This window comes from Grampus griseus, assembly GCF_964374135.1.
Source record: "Grampus griseus genome assembly, chromosome: 2".
In the NCBI taxonomy this organism is placed as follows: domain Eukaryota; kingdom Metazoa; phylum Chordata; class Mammalia; order Artiodactyla; family Delphinidae; genus Grampus; species Grampus griseus.
Window position 1 is genome coordinate 137,726,609 of NC_139018.1, and position 19,462 is coordinate 137,746,070.

Below are 19,462 nucleotides of genomic sequence, written 5' to 3' on the forward strand. Positions count from 1 at the left end.
AAGAGGAGGCAAAAGTCTACTGATACAATATCTACACATTGTCTTGGAACCCAGGATGGGGTGGTTATTTCAAGGAGAGAGAACACCAAGTAATTTACAATGCGTAATAAATCAATCTCACCACATGTTCACCCCAGTGGTCTCAGGAGAAATGTGTTGCTGACTCAGCCGTGTCCTGAAAGGGCAGGGACTCTGGCCACTTCCTCTTTTCCTACCTGCCCAGTGTCGTTGCCTTTCTCTCCTTGTGAACATGACACTGTTGACACAATCGTGCCCAAATCTGGACATTCTCCCCTCCCCACCCCATTCCCCGCCCACACAGGTCAGCTCTGGGCTGGCTCTCTCAGCTGAAGACCTCGTGCATGTTTGCTTACAACAAAGAGGGATAACAGTGTGACTTAGGGAGAGAAATCAAGCAACTGAACACAAGAAAGATCCCAGCACAACAACTCTAAGGGATTAAATAAATTCTTTTGGCTTGCTGGAATCTTACATTACATATTCTTGGAAGTAAGTGGGCCACAGGCTAACGTTAAGAAATTTCTTACAGCAAAGATATTCAGGTCGTAACATAGCTGTTGTTATAGGATTTGACCTGAATAGGAAAAGAAATGAAACAGAGCTTTCTCAACAGAGCTCTTTGAGGATGGATGGTGCTAAATCTCCCAGGGGAGATAGCGGCTCTCTAATAAAACTTTAAAGACCCTCCTCCACCTGCCCCCCATAAGGAATTCTTGCTGTGAAAACTAGACAGAGAAACAAAACATGCCTAGGAAGTAGAAAAGTCCAGGGACTTCAGAGTCAAAAGGATCAGAGTCCAAATCCTGGCTGTTCCACTAACTACTATATGACCTTGGGGGAACTCAGTTATGACTTCTGAGCCTCAGTGTTCTCATCTATGAAATGGGGATAGGGGAACCCTAACTTATAGTTACCCTGAGGGGTGAGATCATATTTGCCAAAGCACCAGGTCCAGTCCTTGGCACGTAGTAAAGTTCTCAATCAGTATTAGCTGTTCCCTCTTCTCCTCAGATACCTGCATTTTTTATGCAATTCTGTAAAAATGTTAAGAAAAATTTTTAATTGCTTCAGTGAAAAACATTGTCCCTTCTGGCCCATGAGCTACAGTAGAAAGATTTCTGGAAAGAGAATCAGAGGACTTTGGTGCAGTTGTATTTCTGGTACTTAGAAATCAGATCCTCTCTGGACCTGTCTTCTGGGCTATAAAAGAAGGCTGCCTACCGCACTCCCCAACCCAGGATGGTAAGAGGATTAAAGGAGATGACATAGGAGAAAGTACTTTGAAACCATGAAGCGCTCTACAGATGAAAGGAAGTACCATCACTTGAGTGCAGTTCATAGGTAGACATCGCCATGACTCTACTTATGGGGACCCCAGACTGTGGCGATCTGGTCTCTATGCGAGACACCGCAGAGAAAACAAACCCCAGGAAGGAAGAGATGAGTCAGCTGCCGGCGGGGTGGGGGGGGGGGCGGGTAGAAGATTCAGCAACCGATCCAAGTTCACTAGTGTTAGTGGGTGTGGTCTCAAGATGGAAATAAAGCGTAAGCTCATCAACTGCCACTGGGTGGATCCTTTCTGAAACTACCAGGGCTAAGAGGGGTCTACATACAGTCTAGAGCAAGGGGGACTAAACGGAGACCACAGAGAATCTATCAGAGTTTATTCATCAGTATTCAAGGAAGAAAGTCATCAGAGAGATTGTAGATAGGAGTATTCTAGTCACCAGAGAGATGCAGGACAGAAATCCAGCTTTTCCAGAATAAAGTAATGGTCAGAATCCCTGTCAAGGCCACCTAATCTCTCTTCTTTGATTCCACGATCACCACCGCCAGTAATAACAATAGTTACGTCACTGTTAGCAGCTTCCATTTCTAAACTCTGATTATTTACAGGCACTGGGCTAAGTGCTGTATGTGCCTCGTATCATTTAATCTTTATCACATCCCATCACCAGAACAGGCACCATTTTTACATCCATTAGCAAATAGCCATTCCAATTACCTACTTGGAAAATTCCTATCCTTAAGAATCCTTGGGACTTCCCTGGTGGCGCAGTGCTTAAGAATCCGCCTGCCAATGCAGGGGACGCGGGTTCGAGCCCTGGTCCAGGAAGATCCCACATGCCGCAGAGCAACTAAGCCTGTGCATCACAACTACTGAGCCAGCACTCTAGAGCCCGTGCTCAGCCACCGCAATGAGAAGCCCACGCACCACAATGAAGAGTAGCCTCCACTTGCTGCTACTAGAGAAAGCCCACGTGCAACAATAAAGACCCAACATGGCCAAAAATAAATTAATTAATTAATTATAAAAAAAAAGAATCCTTAATCGAAATCCTTAAGATCAGGGAAAGGATAGAGGGTCAAGAATATTCCAGTCTCTCAAAAAGTATTTCCCTTGGGCTTCCCTGGTGGCGCAGTGGTTGACAGTCCGCCTGCCGATGCAGGGGACGCGGGTTCGTGCCCCGGTCCGGGAAGATCCCACGTGCCGTGGAGCGGCTGGGCCCGTGAGCCATGGCCGCTGAGCCTGCGCGTCCGGAGCCTGTGCTCTGCAATGGGAGAGGCCACAGCAGTGAGAGGCCCATGTACCGCAAAAAAAAAAAAAAAAAGTATTTCCCTTGATGTGTAGGAATCAGTATTTCATTTTTCACACTCCAGAAAAGACAGAGAAAACAGAAGCGGTCAAAAATAGATGGTCAGTCACTCGTAAACCTTGAAGAGTCCTAATCTCCAGCCTTCTTTGTGGCAGACCACCTGGCCTTCACATCGTTGGCTCCTTTTCTGGCACAGGAAAGAATTACACTGACTGATGCAACAGCAGCTTAGAGGTGGGAGACAGTTGAACCAATCAGAACAATTTGGATAACTTGACATTGGTACAGAAGGCAATGATCTCACTTCTGGCTTCTTATTGGGTACAGAGGGGAGAAGAAAAGACTTCTCAGCCATCACCCTAAGAAAAAAGAAGAAGAAGGGGGAAAACAAAAGCCGCCAAGCCAGGGCTCGGCAATTAGTGCTGGAGTAAGTGATCATCTTGTGATTGCTCAGCTGGGGCCTGAAGACTTGTAAATGCATGTAGAGGACAGAAATAGAAGATGCTGTGAGAGAGCAGAGAAACCTGGCCCATCTGCCAGGAGAAATTGTCCCGAAGCTGCCGGGAAATTCACTCAGTCAGGATTTGGGGTTTGTCTTCGTAAGGAGTAAAAGTTAATAAACCAACCCATCGATGAAGCCACTGCATATGCCTCGACCTCTTAACTCACTTCTCTGCGATCCTCAGGCTCCTCCAGTAGCCCTACTGTGCCTATCAGAGCCCCTGGACCAGGTGCTGACCCTCTCACCTTGATCTGAGCATCCAACTAGCCCCCAATATGCAGACAGGCCCAAACTGGGGCTGGACTGATGGTGACCCATCTTTCTCACTCTTGATCCCTTTGTGGCCGATACCAAGTACTTTGTCAAGAGCCGGCCAATGTATCCAGGAGAAAACAGTGCCCAAGGTCATGGGCAGGCTCACTGGTGTCATCAGAACCTATTCCACCCAGACCCTTCCTGCCCCCAAAGTCTTGGGAATCTTGCAAAGCCCCACCAGCCCGTCACTGCCACCAGCCAGCAGACCCAGATCATCTCAGAAGAGATGGTGGGTCGCAGCCCTCTTCTGGGATCTCAAGGGTATTCAAAGACAGGTTCTAGTACAACCCAACTTCAGAGACACCTTTAGCCCAAGATGCATCTCCCCCCACCTCTGTAGCCCATGGAAACATGATGGGTCCGGAAGCCCTCTCAGTTGCCCTACGAGCTTCGGGTGACACAGTGCCCTAGCAGGCTCTGAGCACCAAGCCACTGTCGTCAAAAGGGACAGAGCCTCTCCTATGCTGGCAGCTTCTGTCCAAAGTATGACCCTAGACCGCAAACTGGCACTCCATGTGTCATATTCTGCCCACAGAGTAGTTCTGCCTGGCCCATGAGTTGAGAGATTTTATTTTTAGTTACCAGTATTTAAAACTTGAAAGGTTTCACTGGACCTCCAGCTCTTCTTGAAAAAAAAAAAAGCAGTAAATCTGGCAACCCGAGGCCCCGCCTCCTCATGGCAGCAGTCAGCTGGAATTGCTTACAGGCTGCCTCTCGGGGGGAACACATGGTCCCCAGCCTCCACTCTCCCCACCTGGTCCGCCGTGGGCATTTGGCTTTGTGACCCTTGTATGAGTTAGTGTGAAAAGGAGACTTCTCAGAGGTCAAAAGCTTCTTCTCCTGGGATAGTTTACATTGAAACTCAAATCCCCAATAAAATAAACACCTGGAACATCCGGTCCAAGGCCCTCCTCTGGTCCCAGCTATGCCCCCAGCTGCGAAGAACACACATCAGAAGAATCCCACCACAGAGACTCAATTAGGGCAAGGCGGCAATGGCTAAATGAGACAGCTGCAGGGGAGGCCTCAGTTCCCCACAGGTACTACATCAGTGGCCATACAGTGTGCTATGTCCAGAGAAAGGAAAGAAAGTTCAGCACAAAGCAGGGGTGGCCATAACTGATTAAAAAAATATTTACCAAGCACTCACTACGTGCTTGGGAAAACACACAGAGGCCCGGGGGTGAGGCCAGGGCCCCCCAGAAGAGAAACAATTCACCCACTGCAATTCTCCACGACTTTTCTTTTTCTCTACCTCCCCTCCACTTCCCTTGGGTGCTGTGTCTCTTCCTGTGAGACTCCTATGCAGCCGGGATGCCCTTCAAGTGCAAAGTGCCTGGGCCAGTACAACTCTCAAGTGGCCAAAGGAAAGATTCATCTGCACACCATTCCTCCATTTTCTCCCCAAATACAGTAGACTCCATCCCCCTGGTTCCTATGGAATCTCTGCTCTTGGAGAACATGCCCAGCAGATGTCCAAAATGGTCACCATCTGAAAAGAAGTCTTGACCGAACAGTAAGGACCCCCAACAGGTGCAGCATGTTGGTACTTCCCCTAATCGCTGGCCCTAGGCGTCTTTTCAAGCCCACCTCTTCCCAGGAAATGGTGGTCCTCTCGTCTAATCCCAGAGTCTTCAGCCCAGGATTAGGCTTGGAGAGGAAACACCAAGCTCGTGTGATTCCACCCCTACAGGTCTAGACAGAGCCGAATGCCAGGAGGCCCCTCCACCACCAGACATGGCAGTGGTGGGAGGGGAGAGGGGAGAGGAGGGGGGCACACCCCCCCAGGGGATCAGGTGACATGGGGATCCCACCAGGGTCATGTCACCTCCAGCTTGTCCCAAAGCTGTGTGACCTTATATACAGGTGTCTCTGCTTTTCAGAGCTCTTCTCCACTGAACCCAGAATCTATTTCGACATGACACGTGGCCTGGCCCTGCTTTCCCCCTTCCAAACCCCATGCCACCACCCCAGTGCACACATACACACACATACACACACACACACACTTACGGACCTACACATGGTCTCAGAAGTATAGTACTCACATCACACACTACACTTATATGGGGAATTTCCTCTCATTTACATTCCAATACGATTGCAAATTTCATCACAGGAAGTGAACACACTTGGGAGTGAAGAGACACTCCCTCCCGCTAATCCTTGGTCCTAGGCTCTTCCATCCAACAGGAAACTTACAGATCATCAAATCCAAACCCGTTGTGTTAAAAGGCAAAATCTCAGGTCCAGAGAAGTGAAGGGACTTGCCCCAGGACACAGTGGCAAAGCCGGGTCCAGATCTCAGGCCTTGGGCTTCACAGCCCAGGACTCTCTCCCGCCCTATGACCTCACCCACCCACTCTCTAAGGCCCGGGTCCCAGCTCTCAGCTCTACTTACATATAGCGCAAGTGGGGATTTTTGGCAAAGGCTCTGGGCTGGATGCTCCGAAGTCCTGAGTTCTTGATGGTCCTGGAGAGAGAGAAAAAGATGTTCAGCAGAGCTTATGGAGCAGAGAAACATCTCTGCTCTGGGCCAAGGCTGACAGCCAGTGAGGCCAAGACTGGACGGCAGCCACCCGGTGAACTGAACGCATCTCTTCATCATCAGTCGTCACTGGGTGATCCAACTGAGGGGGTCCAGTGGGAGGCATCTGGGCTCACACCCCACTGGGACCTGGGTCAGGGTGAGGGATGTGCCCGTCCTGGCAAGTGGGTAAGAATCTGGTCCACGACTACTGCGCTGCCACCCACTTTGTGCCTCTTCCCTTCCACCCCAAATCTCCCACAGCTACTTGCACTGAATCCAAAGGAGGAGGTGACTGCAAATTTCCTGCTCCACGGGGACCATCAGCCAAGCAGAGGGCTAGCCCAGGAGACCTGGGTTCAGGTCCTGCTTTGAAACCCAAACTATGGGCTGAGCCCTAGCCCATCCCACTCCCCACACACCCCGGGAGCTGGTGCACTCACAGTTTCTGGAGGCCGGTGTAGAGCTCCATGTCCACGGCGTTGAGCGTGTGCAGACCGCGCCAGTTCTCTATGTGTCTGCAGGGGAGAGGAAAGGCAGGGTTCAGGTCAGCAGAGGGGCCACAGGAAAGGCACTGGCTTTAGTGCCAGAGACCTGGGTTCAAATCCTGGAGCAGCCACCCATGAGCCAGGATTTCCACCAAGTCGCCAATTATCTCTGAGCCGGTTTCTTCCCCAGTGTGGTGTCACGCGTGCCACCTGGCTGATGGGCTCACTGTGGGATCCCAAGTGCCAAACGCATGGACAGCATTTAACGTTCCCCCCTCAGCTCCAGAAAAACTACTCTTTAAATTCTTGAGATCCAATCTCCCTGTGGGCCTTCCTGACTTAGTTTCCTTCCATTCTCTTTCATTTTTTCATATATAGGATTGTTTAAAGGACAGGCTTGTTTTCTTAAGTTCCTGCCTGTAAAGACAATACAAATGACATGGTTTAAATAAAGGGAGTGTGTAGGGGGGCTTGCTGGTGAACATGGCTTGGGAGTGGAAAAGCCCAGAAGGAACACACACCTCCTCAGGGTCCCCCAGGGGCCAGACATTGATGACCCCCTTTGGGTGACCACGGCCCAATCCATCTGGAGTTCAAGAACATCAATAGCTTGATAAGGCAGAATCAACTCCACAAAGGAGGGGTGACCACAGGCCTGGGTGTCATGGAAAGAACATGAGGCTGGCAGCCGAGAAGCCTGATTTCAGCCTCATCTCTGTGACTTAAGCAGCTGTGGCTTTGAACGTGAGCTTTCAGCTCTCTGGGCCTCTGGTGTCCTCATTTGTAAAGACAGAGGGTTGCACCAGATCAGCAGTTTCACCCCCATCTCTTCACAAAGATCTCGTTTTAGAACTTACTCCCAAGAGTCTTCATATTTAGCTCCCTAAACATGTATCAAAAAAGCACACACATTTATTAAGTAATAATTAATTCATCTTCTCGGATTTGTTAATCCAAGATATAAATCACTGTTAACCAGAGCTTTTTATCAACAGGCATAAAGCAGCGCTGACTCACCCAGTGGATAAATTCCAGCCCAAAGCAAAGGAATTCTTGAAAGTACTGTTAGCATGGAAGGGCTTATCATGGGTATGCACTTGATTTCCTTTGTTCGTTTATTTGTTTGTTTTATATTGACAAAACACCAGGGACAAACATCCTCGTTACTGCTTTTGGTGTCAAGGTGGAGAACCATCAGACTGTTGATTACCAAGGTCCTTTCCAGCTCTAGAGCTGTCTGAGCGAAGACCATTCATACACACCCGCTACCCCAAGGAGCTTCAAGGGGCCACGGGAAAAGGCTTCCCGCTGCCCAAGCTACCCTCCTGGGATCTGACTCTCCTGTCAGTGCCCCCAAAGTCTAAGCCTGCTCTTTGCAAGGAGGGAAAAGAAGTGACAGCTCACCCTGGGACAGAGCTACCCGAGGCACAGAAAAGTGGCAGCCACCTCCCCCAGACGTCTCCTCCCTAGCCCCACCCCACCCGTGGCTCTGCCATCTGCCATCAACTGGAGCTGGAGCCAGGAAGGCCACAGGGAGGTGGTGGCCAGGGCCTCTGGAAGCATTTCAGAGTCGCGCAGTAACAAGGTATGCCAAGAGCCCTTTTTGTACCACATTCTCTCGGAGCCCCTGCTAAGCAGCCAGACACACTGGCATCTGCTGGGGACATGGACCAGGTGGCCAGGTCAGTACTGAATTCCAACTCCAAAGCCTTCTCCCTGGAAGCCTCATGGCCCCACGACAGTTTGCTTGGTCTGGTCTCGCCAGGGCAGGGACCCTGGCTCCATGTCAGATGAAAAGGAAGGCCAGAAGTGGTAGAAGGACCTGGGCCAGCCCCACTCCCACCCAGAGTATTCACTGGTGCCTCGGTCCATGTAAACCACCAAATAGATTGCAGTGTTTCTGCAGGTGGCCATTCATTCATGGGAGCCCAGCTTCAGACAAGAATCTACTTCCAACAAGCAGCTGTCAATCAAGTTGTTTAAATAAATGAAATCATTTTTCTGAGCCCACATTAGAATTCCAGAAATGTGTTTTTATTATGGCTGAGTTGTCAGTCATTATTGCATTCTAATACTTTACCCCTCTCAGCCCTCCTGTCCTTATGCCCACAAATGACCCTTCCCCTGCATAGGCACACACCGAGACATGGCAGGACAATGGCTGAAGTCCTTGGTGCAAAGGACTCCCTGGTCAATAGCATATGGTCCCTGCATCCTCTTTTGGGTCTGAGTTTTCCTACATGGGGGAATAGCACTTTTACAGCAACGGTGCAACAGTGTGGTTAGGAGTTGGGGCTCCAGAGCCAGGCCAGCAAACTACAAATTCCAACCCACCGCTCATTTCTGTACAGCCTAAGAAGGAAGAATCGTTTTTACATTTTCTTAAAAATCAAAAGTAGAATCCTATTTTGTGACATGTGAAAAGCATATGAGGGCTTCCCTGGTGGCGCAGTGGTTGAGAGTCCGCCTGCCGATGCAGGGGACACGGATTCGTGCCCCGGTCTGGGAAGATCCCACATGCCGTGGAGCGGCTGGGCCTGTGAGCCATGGCCGCTGAGCCTGCGCGTCCGGAGCCTGTGCTCTGCAACGGGAGAGGCCACAACAGTGAGAGGCCCGCGTACGGCAAAAATAAAAAAAGTATATGAAATATAAATGTCCATTTTCATATCTACTCATTTACTCTTTTCTGTGACCACTTTTCCCCACAAAGATGGAGGTGAGATGGAGCTGCAGAGACTCACCTAAATATTGACTTTCTGGCCTTTTACAGAAAAAGGTTGCTGACCTGCGTAGCGCCAGGCTGCCAGGATACTATGTGACCCTGTCCAGGTTACTTCACCTGTCTGTGCCTCAGTTTCGTCATCTGTCAAATGGGGATAATATCAATGAAATACCTTCATCATAAGAAGGACATGAAGATTGAAAGGCTATGTTAAAAAGCCCTTTCGGCAGCTGGGATGCACAGTCAGTCTTCAGGTTAGTGCCTGTGATGATTGTTTTTAAACCTGGGTTTTGTAGAGGCTGAGCAATCTTTTCTCAGTTTTCAAGCTAAAAAGGGCAAGCTGGTTCTGCTGGAAGTTGTCACCTCTCAGCAATCATTGATTAAAAACTCCAAGGGGCAGAAGGGTGGAGGGACAGTAAACCTGTCATTCATGACCTCCAGGAAAACTGTTCAAGCAGAAATTATAAACAGCTTCAGAGGATGCACAGACGGCAGTGCAGAGCGGGTTCCCAGGGAAAAGCAGGGTGGCGAAGGTGCAGCCTGACATTTGCAGTTGACGTGGGCAGGGCACCTGCCAAGTTTTCTCGATGACTCACCACTTGGTACCAGCCCGGGGGGTCAGTTATGGTAACTCTGCTGGCTGCTTTGTGCTAATAGGGAGGCCATGAGTTTTAAGTTTAAAAGGCAGGCTCTAAAAATAATAAATGGATAAAGTATGAGAGCAGTCTGCTTTGGTTTGGTTTGTGGTAAACAGTGGTTCCCTCCGCCTAGTACAGTTACATGTGACTTCTTTTTGTGTGCTTTTCTGGGTCGTCCAGGTTGTTTTCACGGAGCACTGATTTTGTCATTTGAAAAACAATCAAGAATGATGTTTTTGAAGGAAGGTTAGGCCCTTGAGCCCTGTACGGGGCAGTCACTGGTCACCCTGTTCCAGGACCACAGGCTGCACCAGCCCCCCCGAGCAGAGCCTGCTGCCGCTGTGGGGAGACGAGAACTCAGAGCGATGCCAGGAACATGGGTCAGTGGGACCGCCAGATCCTGCGTCTGTCTGCTCAGGCAGTGTGTGGTGGTAGCTGCCCCACAGAGACCTGAAGCCTTGCTCTCAGTGTGACTCCAGGCTCCCATCCCTACTTTAATTACCTCCACTTTAGTCCCTTGAATACAATGGTTCCCAACTGGAGGCGATTTTGCCCCCCAGGGGACATTTGACAATGTCTCTGGAAACACTTTTGGTGGTCACAACTGGGGGACAGGAAGTGACACCGGCATCCACAGGGATGCTCCTAAACATTTCAATAATGCACAGGGCAGCATGCCCACAACAAAGAATTATCAGCCCCAAATGTCCACAGCATCGAGGCTGGGAAACCCTGCTTTATTATACAAGGCTTCTACCTAAGATTCCATTGAAAAAAAAGTTTCATGGCTTCAGACATAATTTTGAAAATGATTGTTTTGCAGCAAACACCAAAAGGCCCCAGGCCAACACCAAAAAGCTTGCCTCTAGGTCACAGGGTCCAGGTGAGAGAAGAAAATCAAAAGCCATGGTTCTCAGGACACTCCCGTGACAAGGGCATTACTTGAGAGGAAATGAGGGGTCTTTGGCCCACTGGACCTTGGCCCAAGACAGGTTACACATTCTAAAAGCAATAATGGTCTCTTCTCACCAAGCTCTGGCTGGAAGCCACTGCCTAGTGCCTTGTCCCTCCACTGAATGTTATCCTTCTGCATTTCTAAGGCCTCGTCATTGCATGGAAATACGAAATGTGCCATCCAGAGAGTCAACGCAATGCCCTGTCCCTGCCCTCTCGCCACTGCCCTTCCCTGACACCACAGAATCATGACTCTGCCAGGAGCTGATATGCAACACTGTTCCAGAGAGAGGGAGGAAGTGAGGCTTAATTCATGACAACACTGAGCTCCCAAGCCGGAGCTGGGCTTAGGGCTACAGCTCAGAAAACTTCAATGAGATCTTGGGGGTCCCATGGTCAAAGTACATGCTGCTTCCAGGTGGACTTGGGAGGAAAGGAGCCACTCCCAGTGGCTCACCCAGCAACCATTCCTGGAGCAGATAAACCCAATCCACAGTTGCTTCGGAGCCCTGTGGAAATGAGCTAGGATACAAATGAAGTATTAATTAATACTTTCACAGAGAATATAAAAATCCTTCGTGCTAGATTAAATCCAATTGTGCTTTTGTACCATTGCTTCTTCTTCCTTCTGTTTGGCTTGGGCCAGTATGGTAATGAGTTGGCAATCTCCAAGCATATAAAAATTAGATGGTACAGACTGTGGTCCCTATTTTAATTAAAAACATGCCATGTGGATATGTTTAAGAGTTGCTTATACCTCCAATATTTAAATCCTAAACACAGAAAACCCTAGAACACTGAGATGTTCAAGTCCATCCAACACCAGGGGACTAAGTTTGTTGGGAAGGCCCATGAGAGGGGCAAAGCACCCTTCATCTGGCAGAACTTTCCTCCTCACCTGGGTAATCAGCAAGACAAGGATTGGTTGGTGGGACAAGGGAGCATCCTTCCTTCCTTTAGATGTGGCAGGCCCAGTATTTCTTCATTTTCCCAAGCTTTCCTCTCTCCTCCCTTGCTGTCAGATGGCTGTTATTTTCACTGTGATTCCTCACTGCTATTAATGAGCTGTTCTTCATAACCAAATTTTCCAGACAACTAAATTTAAATGCAAAACTCTGCATGGGGCTCCCCTGGTGGTGCAGTGGTTGAGAATCATCTGCCAATGCAGGGGACACGGGTTCGAGCCCTGGTCTGGGAAGATTCCACATGCCACGGAGCAACTAAGCCTGTGCGCCACAACTACTGAGCCTGCACTCTAGAGCCTGTGAGCCACAACTACTGAGCCCGCATGCTGCAACTACTGAAGCCCACGCGCGTAGAGCACGTGCTCTGCAACAAGAGAAGCCAACACAATGAGAAGCCCGCACACCACAATGAAGAGTAGCCCCCCCTCGCCTCAACTAGAGAAAGCCCGTGCACAGCAATAAAGACCCAACACAGACAAAAATAAATTAATTAAATAAATTAATTTTAAAAAACTCTCTGCGTATTCAACTTCCTTGCTGAATGTTTCTTTTTTCCCAAAAAATTCATTACACACCTCCTTGACTTTTGAAGCAGAGTAAACAGAACACGGCTTAGATTTCCTTGATGATCCTGGATCATTGTGATCAACCCACCTAGCCCACTGAGCTGTAGCACAGTGACAGCACTAGAGGCTCTCAAAGTAAGCAGAACCTGCGTCCCTACCCAAAGTGGTCCTACCCTGAAATGACTCTTGAATTCTAAGTGCAATTGCCTTCATTTTTAATGGTTTTCTGGCTCTTCTTTGCTATTGGGCTGTGCCCCCGGGGACCTTGCAACATGCTGAGACCAGTCTGCTCTGCAGTCCATTGGAGAACAGAGGTCAAGAGCAGGCACCCTGAAGGTAGGCTGACCTGGAGACGACACCCAGCTCTGTGCTTAGAAGCCTGATGCCTCTGGGCCAGTTACTCCAGCCTCTCCAGACCTCAGTTTCCTAATAGGAAATGCAACGGCCATGAGGATTAGATGAGGCCATGCCCACGTCCTCCATTCGGCTCTGACGCCTAGCACTAGTGCAATGTATAGCTGATTCCATGACCGTCTTTGGAACTGTGCCTTCAGTAAAAGTAAAAGGAATCTGAATAAGGATTTAAGGGAATATGAAAAACTTCAGGCACAGACATGCGTGCGCGCGCGCGCGCGCACACACACACACACAGAAAGGTAGATATTTGTCCTTGTTTTCTTACTTTGTTTCGCATTCCCTTTCTGGATAATTGAGCTCGCCAGATAAGTAAGCATTCTTGTTGGTAATTCATAATTCACATTTTCCTGGTGGCACCATCACTAGTATATTATATTCAGTATATTCATTCTTGGAGCTGTATCCTGGCAGGAGGTAGCTGAAACTGGTGTTTCTCAGATGTTCTGTATATGAATTCTCCACGCCTCCAACACAGGACATTAAGAGCTTCGGATAACAAGGCTCGACAGGTGTGGCTTCATCACCAGATGCCCCTGTCCCCTGTCAGACCTGAGGCTCCCATCACCTTCTCACCTGAATCCTGTTCTAAGACAGAGTTGGGTGCCTGAAGAAACTAGCCTGGAACCTCATTTTCTAATAAGTCAGCGTTGGAGCACACACATGCATGAGCGTGCACACACACGCACACGCACATACTTGCACACACACAAAGGATGTGCCGGGTGTTTGACTTCCCAGCTTTGCAGGCCAAGGAGGAAATTGATTTGTTATCCAGGCATATTATGTCTAGTGATCCAGACAGAAGCATTAGCTTTCAATTATCTGATATGTTTAGCATTATAAACAAACCGTCTGGAGCAACAGCTCCATGGAGCGCAGGCACCAGGGGGCTGGAGGAGAGCTGCATCGGATCACACCAGCCAAGTCACCCGGTTCTCCCTCCCTTGACAGCTGTCAAGGGGGATACTAGAAGCCTGGGGAGCCTTCCTGGGCTGGCAACCCCGGCATGCCAGCACGTGAGCACACCAGCTCTACAAGCAGTTGCCCGCCAAGGACCACGGTGAACCAGCCCCACATCACAGACACCCCCGGGACTGCAGAAAGGAACATTCAGATCGTGTGGTGAACAGATGGAAGATGGCAGCATCTGTGCCGGCTTCCTGATCAATTCCAAAGCTCGTGCCAGGAACGAACGGGGTATGTTTGTGTGCACACCTGTGCTCTTCAGGTGCTGAAATGCTGCGTCTCCTAACAGAGAAAAGGTCAAGGGCACACATCTGGAACTCAGCCAGCTCACTGGGGAGTCCAAGCTGCCCCGCTCAGGTCCCAGCCTGTGATCAGACTGACCTGCCCATCACCAGTCTGTCTGTTTCTCCCTATTTTCACTGCTGTCCACACATCTGCACGCCAGGGAGCCACCGCCTCTAACTGCAAACGGCCACTGCCTCCTAGCTGGCCTCCCTGCTTTCACTCTTCTCCTTCCACAGTCTCTGCTCCAGAGTGATCATCCTCTCCCCTGCTTATAACCCTCCAACTGCTTCCTTTGGTCCTTACAATAAAATCCAAAACCCGGGCCGTGGCCTACGAGGTCCCTCATGAGCTGATTGTTAGCCGCTTCCATAGTCCCTTCGCTGAACACATTCCCCTGGTTTTCTAGGCCCTGGCCACACTGACGTGCCTTCTGTTTTTTAAACCTGCCAGGCTTATTCCCGGGCAGAACTTCCATGAAATGCTCTTCCCTGACTCCTTTTAATCCCTCAGGTCTCCCCTCCAAGGTCACCTTCTCAGAGAAGCCGGCTCCTCTGTGAGCCCACCCTCCCTTCCCCGCCAGCTGCTCTGACGCAAGCCCGTTCATGTCCTTCACAGCCTTTATAACCATCTGTAATTGTCTTATTTGATTACGTGTTTGTCGTGTCTCTAGAACTATGATACTTGAGAACAGAGATCCTATCTGCCTTCTTCCCCACTCTCTCACCTCCAGAATCTCAAATAAGTGCAGTTACCCCAGGATAAGTACCTGACTGGGAAGCCATCCAGGTTGGTGCTAAATAGCCGCCTCGATGCCCCAACTCATGCCAGAGGTTTTCCAGGCTCAGCACAGGCAAGGTCCTCACCCTGGGCCCAGCTGAGCAGCCCAGAGCCCTGGGCCAATCCCACAGGAACCCTGAACTTGATCTCTGAGGAGGAATGTGGCCCAGGGCACACCATTCAACATCCCAACTGGGAACAGGCAACTTGGGGCATCACTACAGAGCCCAGAAACGGGGTGATCCCAGAGGTCTCAGGAGGCCCAGATCTCCCCCCCAGGACCAGATGTCATGTCTACTGCCCACCACGGGGATCAGGAGTGGGGGAGTGGGCAGGGCCTCCTCTCAGCAAACATGGCAGCAGATGAGATGGGAATGCTCTTGACACCTGAGCTCAGCTTTTCCATCTTTCCCTTCCCCAGGTGACGATGACCTTCACCAGAACATGAGTTTTCTGAGGGCACTGACCAAATGCTCAGTGACATCTGGCTGAATGAATGAATGAATGAATGAACCCCGAAGTGATCAACAGCAGAGCTTAAGTGTTTAGCCCTCTACCAGCCCCGCTGTGGACCTTCCCCTGCCCTCACCCCTCGAGACACCTTCTCGAGGACTCATTCCTATTTTCTCCCTCTCTCCTCTGTCCCCTCACTCTCGCCCTCTTAGATTTTTCCATCAGCATACAAACACATCCTAGGAGAGCCCATTTCAAAGAAAATCTCCTGGACTCCATGTTCTCCAGCTACCAACTCATGTCTCTCCAGCTCCGTAGGACAAATGTTTTCAAAAGAATTGTCTACATTCCCAGGCCTCACTTCCTCACCTCCCTTCGATTCTTCACCCCAATCTGTCTTCTGTTCCCACCACTCCTCTGAAACTACACTGTCAAGTCAACAGCGGTTTCCATGTTGGCAAATTCTTCTCTGCCACCCAGTTTCCCAGTCTCTTGGTGGCATTTTACCTAGTTAACTACTCTCTCCTTCTGAAAACATTCTCTTCTCTAGGAATTCCTTAACTCCACTCTCTGCCGGGTTTCTTTCTATCTCCCTGGCTAGCCCTTCTTAGTCTCCTTTGCTGGTTCCATAGTCTTTGTCTGATCCTTCAATGGTGGAGTCTCCAGGTTTTGCCCCCACCCAGCCACAGGGATCTTACCCAGGTGCTTGGCTCCAAACACCATCCAAGTGCCCCAAGGTGTCTCTAGTCGGACCTCTCCACTGAGCTCCAGGCTCTTCCCTGATATGTCCGCAGGTCCAACACCAGCCCTTGCTGTCCTCCCACTTGGGCTTCTCCATCTCAGTAAATGGCACTGGTACCACCCGGTTGTCCAAGTCAAACTTCATCATTGATTGCTCCCTTCCTTCCCTCCAACAGCCGCCCCTTAGCAAGTGCACCTCCACAGGAGATCATCAGCTCTGTCCGCTCCTCAGAACCTCCACTCTTATCACCCCTGATCACCCAGGCCACCATCGCCCCTCACAAAGACCACTGCCTCAAAAGCATGACCACTGCTTCCACTCCCACCTGACTAAACCTGTCCTCGCACAGAAGGCTGAATGAGCTTTTCATAACATAAATCAGATCATGTCCCCCTCCCCCACCCACTCCCCACAAAAAGAAACCTCCAATGGCTTCTGCACTTGAGATGGAATTCAGACTCCACCTCAGCCAGCAAGATCCTCCACGTCTGGCTCATCTCTCTCCCTCCTCAGCTCAGACTAACCTTACCCTTGTTCACTTGGCTTTCCTCCCACTGGTCTTCTCTCTAGTCTTCAAAACATCAAGCTCCCTCCCCCCTCTCAGGACCTTTGCAGTTGGTTTTGCCCTTAAAAGCACTTGGACTCCCCTTCAATGTCATCTCCTCAGGGAGGCCTTCCCTGACCGACCACCTAAAGACATTCTGTATCACCTTCCTCTGGATCAATAGTTCTCAAGCCGGGGTGGATTTAAGCCCTCAGAGAACACTTGGCAATGTCTGGGGACATTTTTGGTTGTCATGACTGGGGAGGGGCTACTGCATCTAGTGGGTAGGGGCCAAGGATGTAACTAAATATCCTACAACACAAGACAGCCCCTCACAACAAAGAGTTATCCCCTCCAGAATGTCAATAGTGCCAAGGTTGAGAAATGTCACTCTAGGTACATCCTTTATATCATTTGACAAAATCTATAATTACCTCAAGTATGTGTTTACTTGTTGACTGTGTCTCTCCCCCAACAGAATGCAAGCTCTCTGAGGGCAGGCAACCTATATTGTTCACTACTGTATCCACAACACTCAGCCCAGTTCTTAGTACAAGGTAGAAGATTTAAATGAACAAATTAATAAATGACTGTACTTCCTCAGAACCCTGGGACCTTGCAGCAAGTCATGAAAAGGCTATGGTTCCCAAGGTCTTGACGGGACCAGCATTTTCTCCAACTATTTGAAAAGACAAAGGTGTAAAGAAGCAAGCTGTGCCTGGCGGGTAGGGGAGGGAGGCACAGCCCTGTGGCCCCTTGGAGACAGTCCCCTCTTGTCTACAGATGAGACTCAAACCACATTGATCATAAACCCTCCAGTCCCTACTAGACATCTCAGCTTTGAACTAGGAGAGAAAGAGGAGGTCTTTGATCAAGAGCAGAAACAGCCTGAGGCAGGGAGAGACACATTAGCTTTGACCCTTTCTCCCCAGTGGGCCTTGGAGGAGAAAGTCTGAGTGAGAAGGAAAGTCTAGTCTAGGCCGGAGCAGCTGGCTTGAAAGTAATCCAATAGTGCAAGCTCTGGGCCTAAGAGCAGCTGGCCGCAGCGGTCCTGAAAGTGCTGCCTTTCGAGTGGCCAATTTCCTTAGGAAAATCTGAAATGGCCAGGCTACCCTTTACTGAATTATAAAGCACTTATCACTTCTTTAATAACTACCCGTATGGAGGACTTAATTCACTCAAAATGGAAGTTATAAAGGCAAATTGGTAAGTGAGCATTAGGCTCAAGTGTGTTGCATAAAGACTTACGAGGGCAATATTTTCCCCTATTAAAAGGGTAGACTTCCTCGCTGCAACTCGGCCTCAGAGTTAATGCGGAGAAGTCACTCCAAAGCTCTGGGTGCTTTCATTGCGAGAGGGTAGTTCCAGGTCACTGGAAGGAAAGGGAGTCCTTGACTTTGCGGGAATAATTATCCCCAGAACCTAAGGGTTTCAGAGTGATTAGTTAAGGTAGCCATCAGGAAGACAAGATCACAAGTGTGGTACCTAGCCTTCCCTCTGCACGGCAAGCTGGGATGGGACCAAACCACAGAGAAGAGAGAAGTCACGGCACAAAGGAAGAAGGGTGAGCTGGCCCAAGACCGGAAACAGGATGTGGAGTGGGAGACTGCAGGGAGAGAGGCTCCTTTAAAGCATCACTGCTGGAAGAAACACTGGCTCATATCCGAGACTAAAAGGAAGGCGTCAACAGCATTAACCCTTGTAATCTGTAAGGAAACCAGCACTTCAGTTCCTTAAGTTTCCAAAGGATTCCACTTTGGGGGCTGGAGAGATGCAGTTTTTTCTCTTGTTAACTTTTTTCACTTTCTTGCTTCAGCATCGTGAGCAGTTTCCTATCCTCTGGCAATGAGCTCTCTGTTCTCTTCCCCATCTACTCACTCTGTTGGAAGACATCCCTCCATTCATATGACTTCAATTACTGCCTAATTAGAGATGAATTCCAGCTCTACAGCTCTACCCTTAATGCCTAACCTCTCCACTGTCCTGTCTTCCTGTTCTCACAATACGCATTCCCCTGGACACCTAAGAACAAAAATATAGACAGAACAGCTTACTCTTACCTCCTGAATTCTCCCAAACTACCTCTGCTGAGTCCTCCTGACTTGAAACATTAGAGCAGAGATCGAGTAGATTTCAACTTATGTGCAATACCAGTGGGTTAGTGAGAGTTAACATAGATTGCTGTGTTTAGAAGGAGTCTGTGGTTGAGCCCAAAAAAGAACTGTGACTGATTAGTGATGTCTGCCCTGGGCACAGGATACAGAAGGGCACAGGATACAGAAGGGCAACATAAATACCATCTATTAACCATATCTATCCAAGAAGACTTTTGATATCTCTCTCTCACTCCTTTTCAGATTCAAGTCCTACTAATCTCTCCTCTGCTGATATTTCTAGTAGCTCCCCTCATCTTTTTATGTCCACAGCCCCTACCTGAGAGAGCTTCATGTCCAGATGGATACAACAACCTCGTAGCAGACCTTTCAGCTTCCAGCCTGTTCTAGGCTCTACTCTCCCAATGATGACACTGAACCTGTCCCTTAAAGGCTCAAGACCCTCCAATGGCTAGCAAATGCTTCTCACGCCAAACTGAAACATCTTAGGAAGCTAAAGTCTGCAGGGAAAGCTGTAGCTGAGGAGAAGGGGTTGGACAAAGGGGCACAGATCCTTGGAGGAAAGAAGCAACTTTTTCTCTATTTCCTGTGTCCAACCCATTGCACTGGTGAAATGTTTCCCTGAAGCTCAACTCCAAACCAAAGCTGAGAGGAAGGGGGGATTGCGAGTTGGACTTGTATGAATGGCTTTTGTAACTCTCATCTTCCATATATATCCTCCATATATCCCCTCATGCTTCTGTCACAGAAAATAAAAAGTCAGGCTGTGTGAGGGAGGTGTGCTCACCTCAGCAGAGAAGCCAGCCTGTCAAGCTTCACCATCCTTCTCCTCCCTAGTTCTTCTCTAGACTTTTGGAAGCAGTTTGGTG

General features: G+C 49.4%; 1 protein-coding gene across 7 annotated transcripts in view; it reads right to left on the reverse strand.

Annotated features, from left to right (window-relative positions):
* Window positions 1-19,462, reverse strand: part of NTRK3 (neurotrophic receptor tyrosine kinase 3) — a gene marked incomplete at both ends in the record, with an annotated part of 370,615 nt that overhangs the window by 291,036 nt on the left and 60,117 nt on the right. For all 7 annotated transcript variants that reach the window (XM_082649288.1, XM_082649287.1, XM_082649286.1 and 4 more), the window contains 2 exons: window positions 5,837-5,908; window positions 6,406-6,480. In XM_082649288.1, the coding sequence (XP_082505414.1) occupies window positions 5,837-5,908; window positions 6,406-6,480 (147 nt within the window). The remainder of the gene's footprint in view (window positions 1-5,836; window positions 5,909-6,405; window positions 6,481-19,462) is intronic.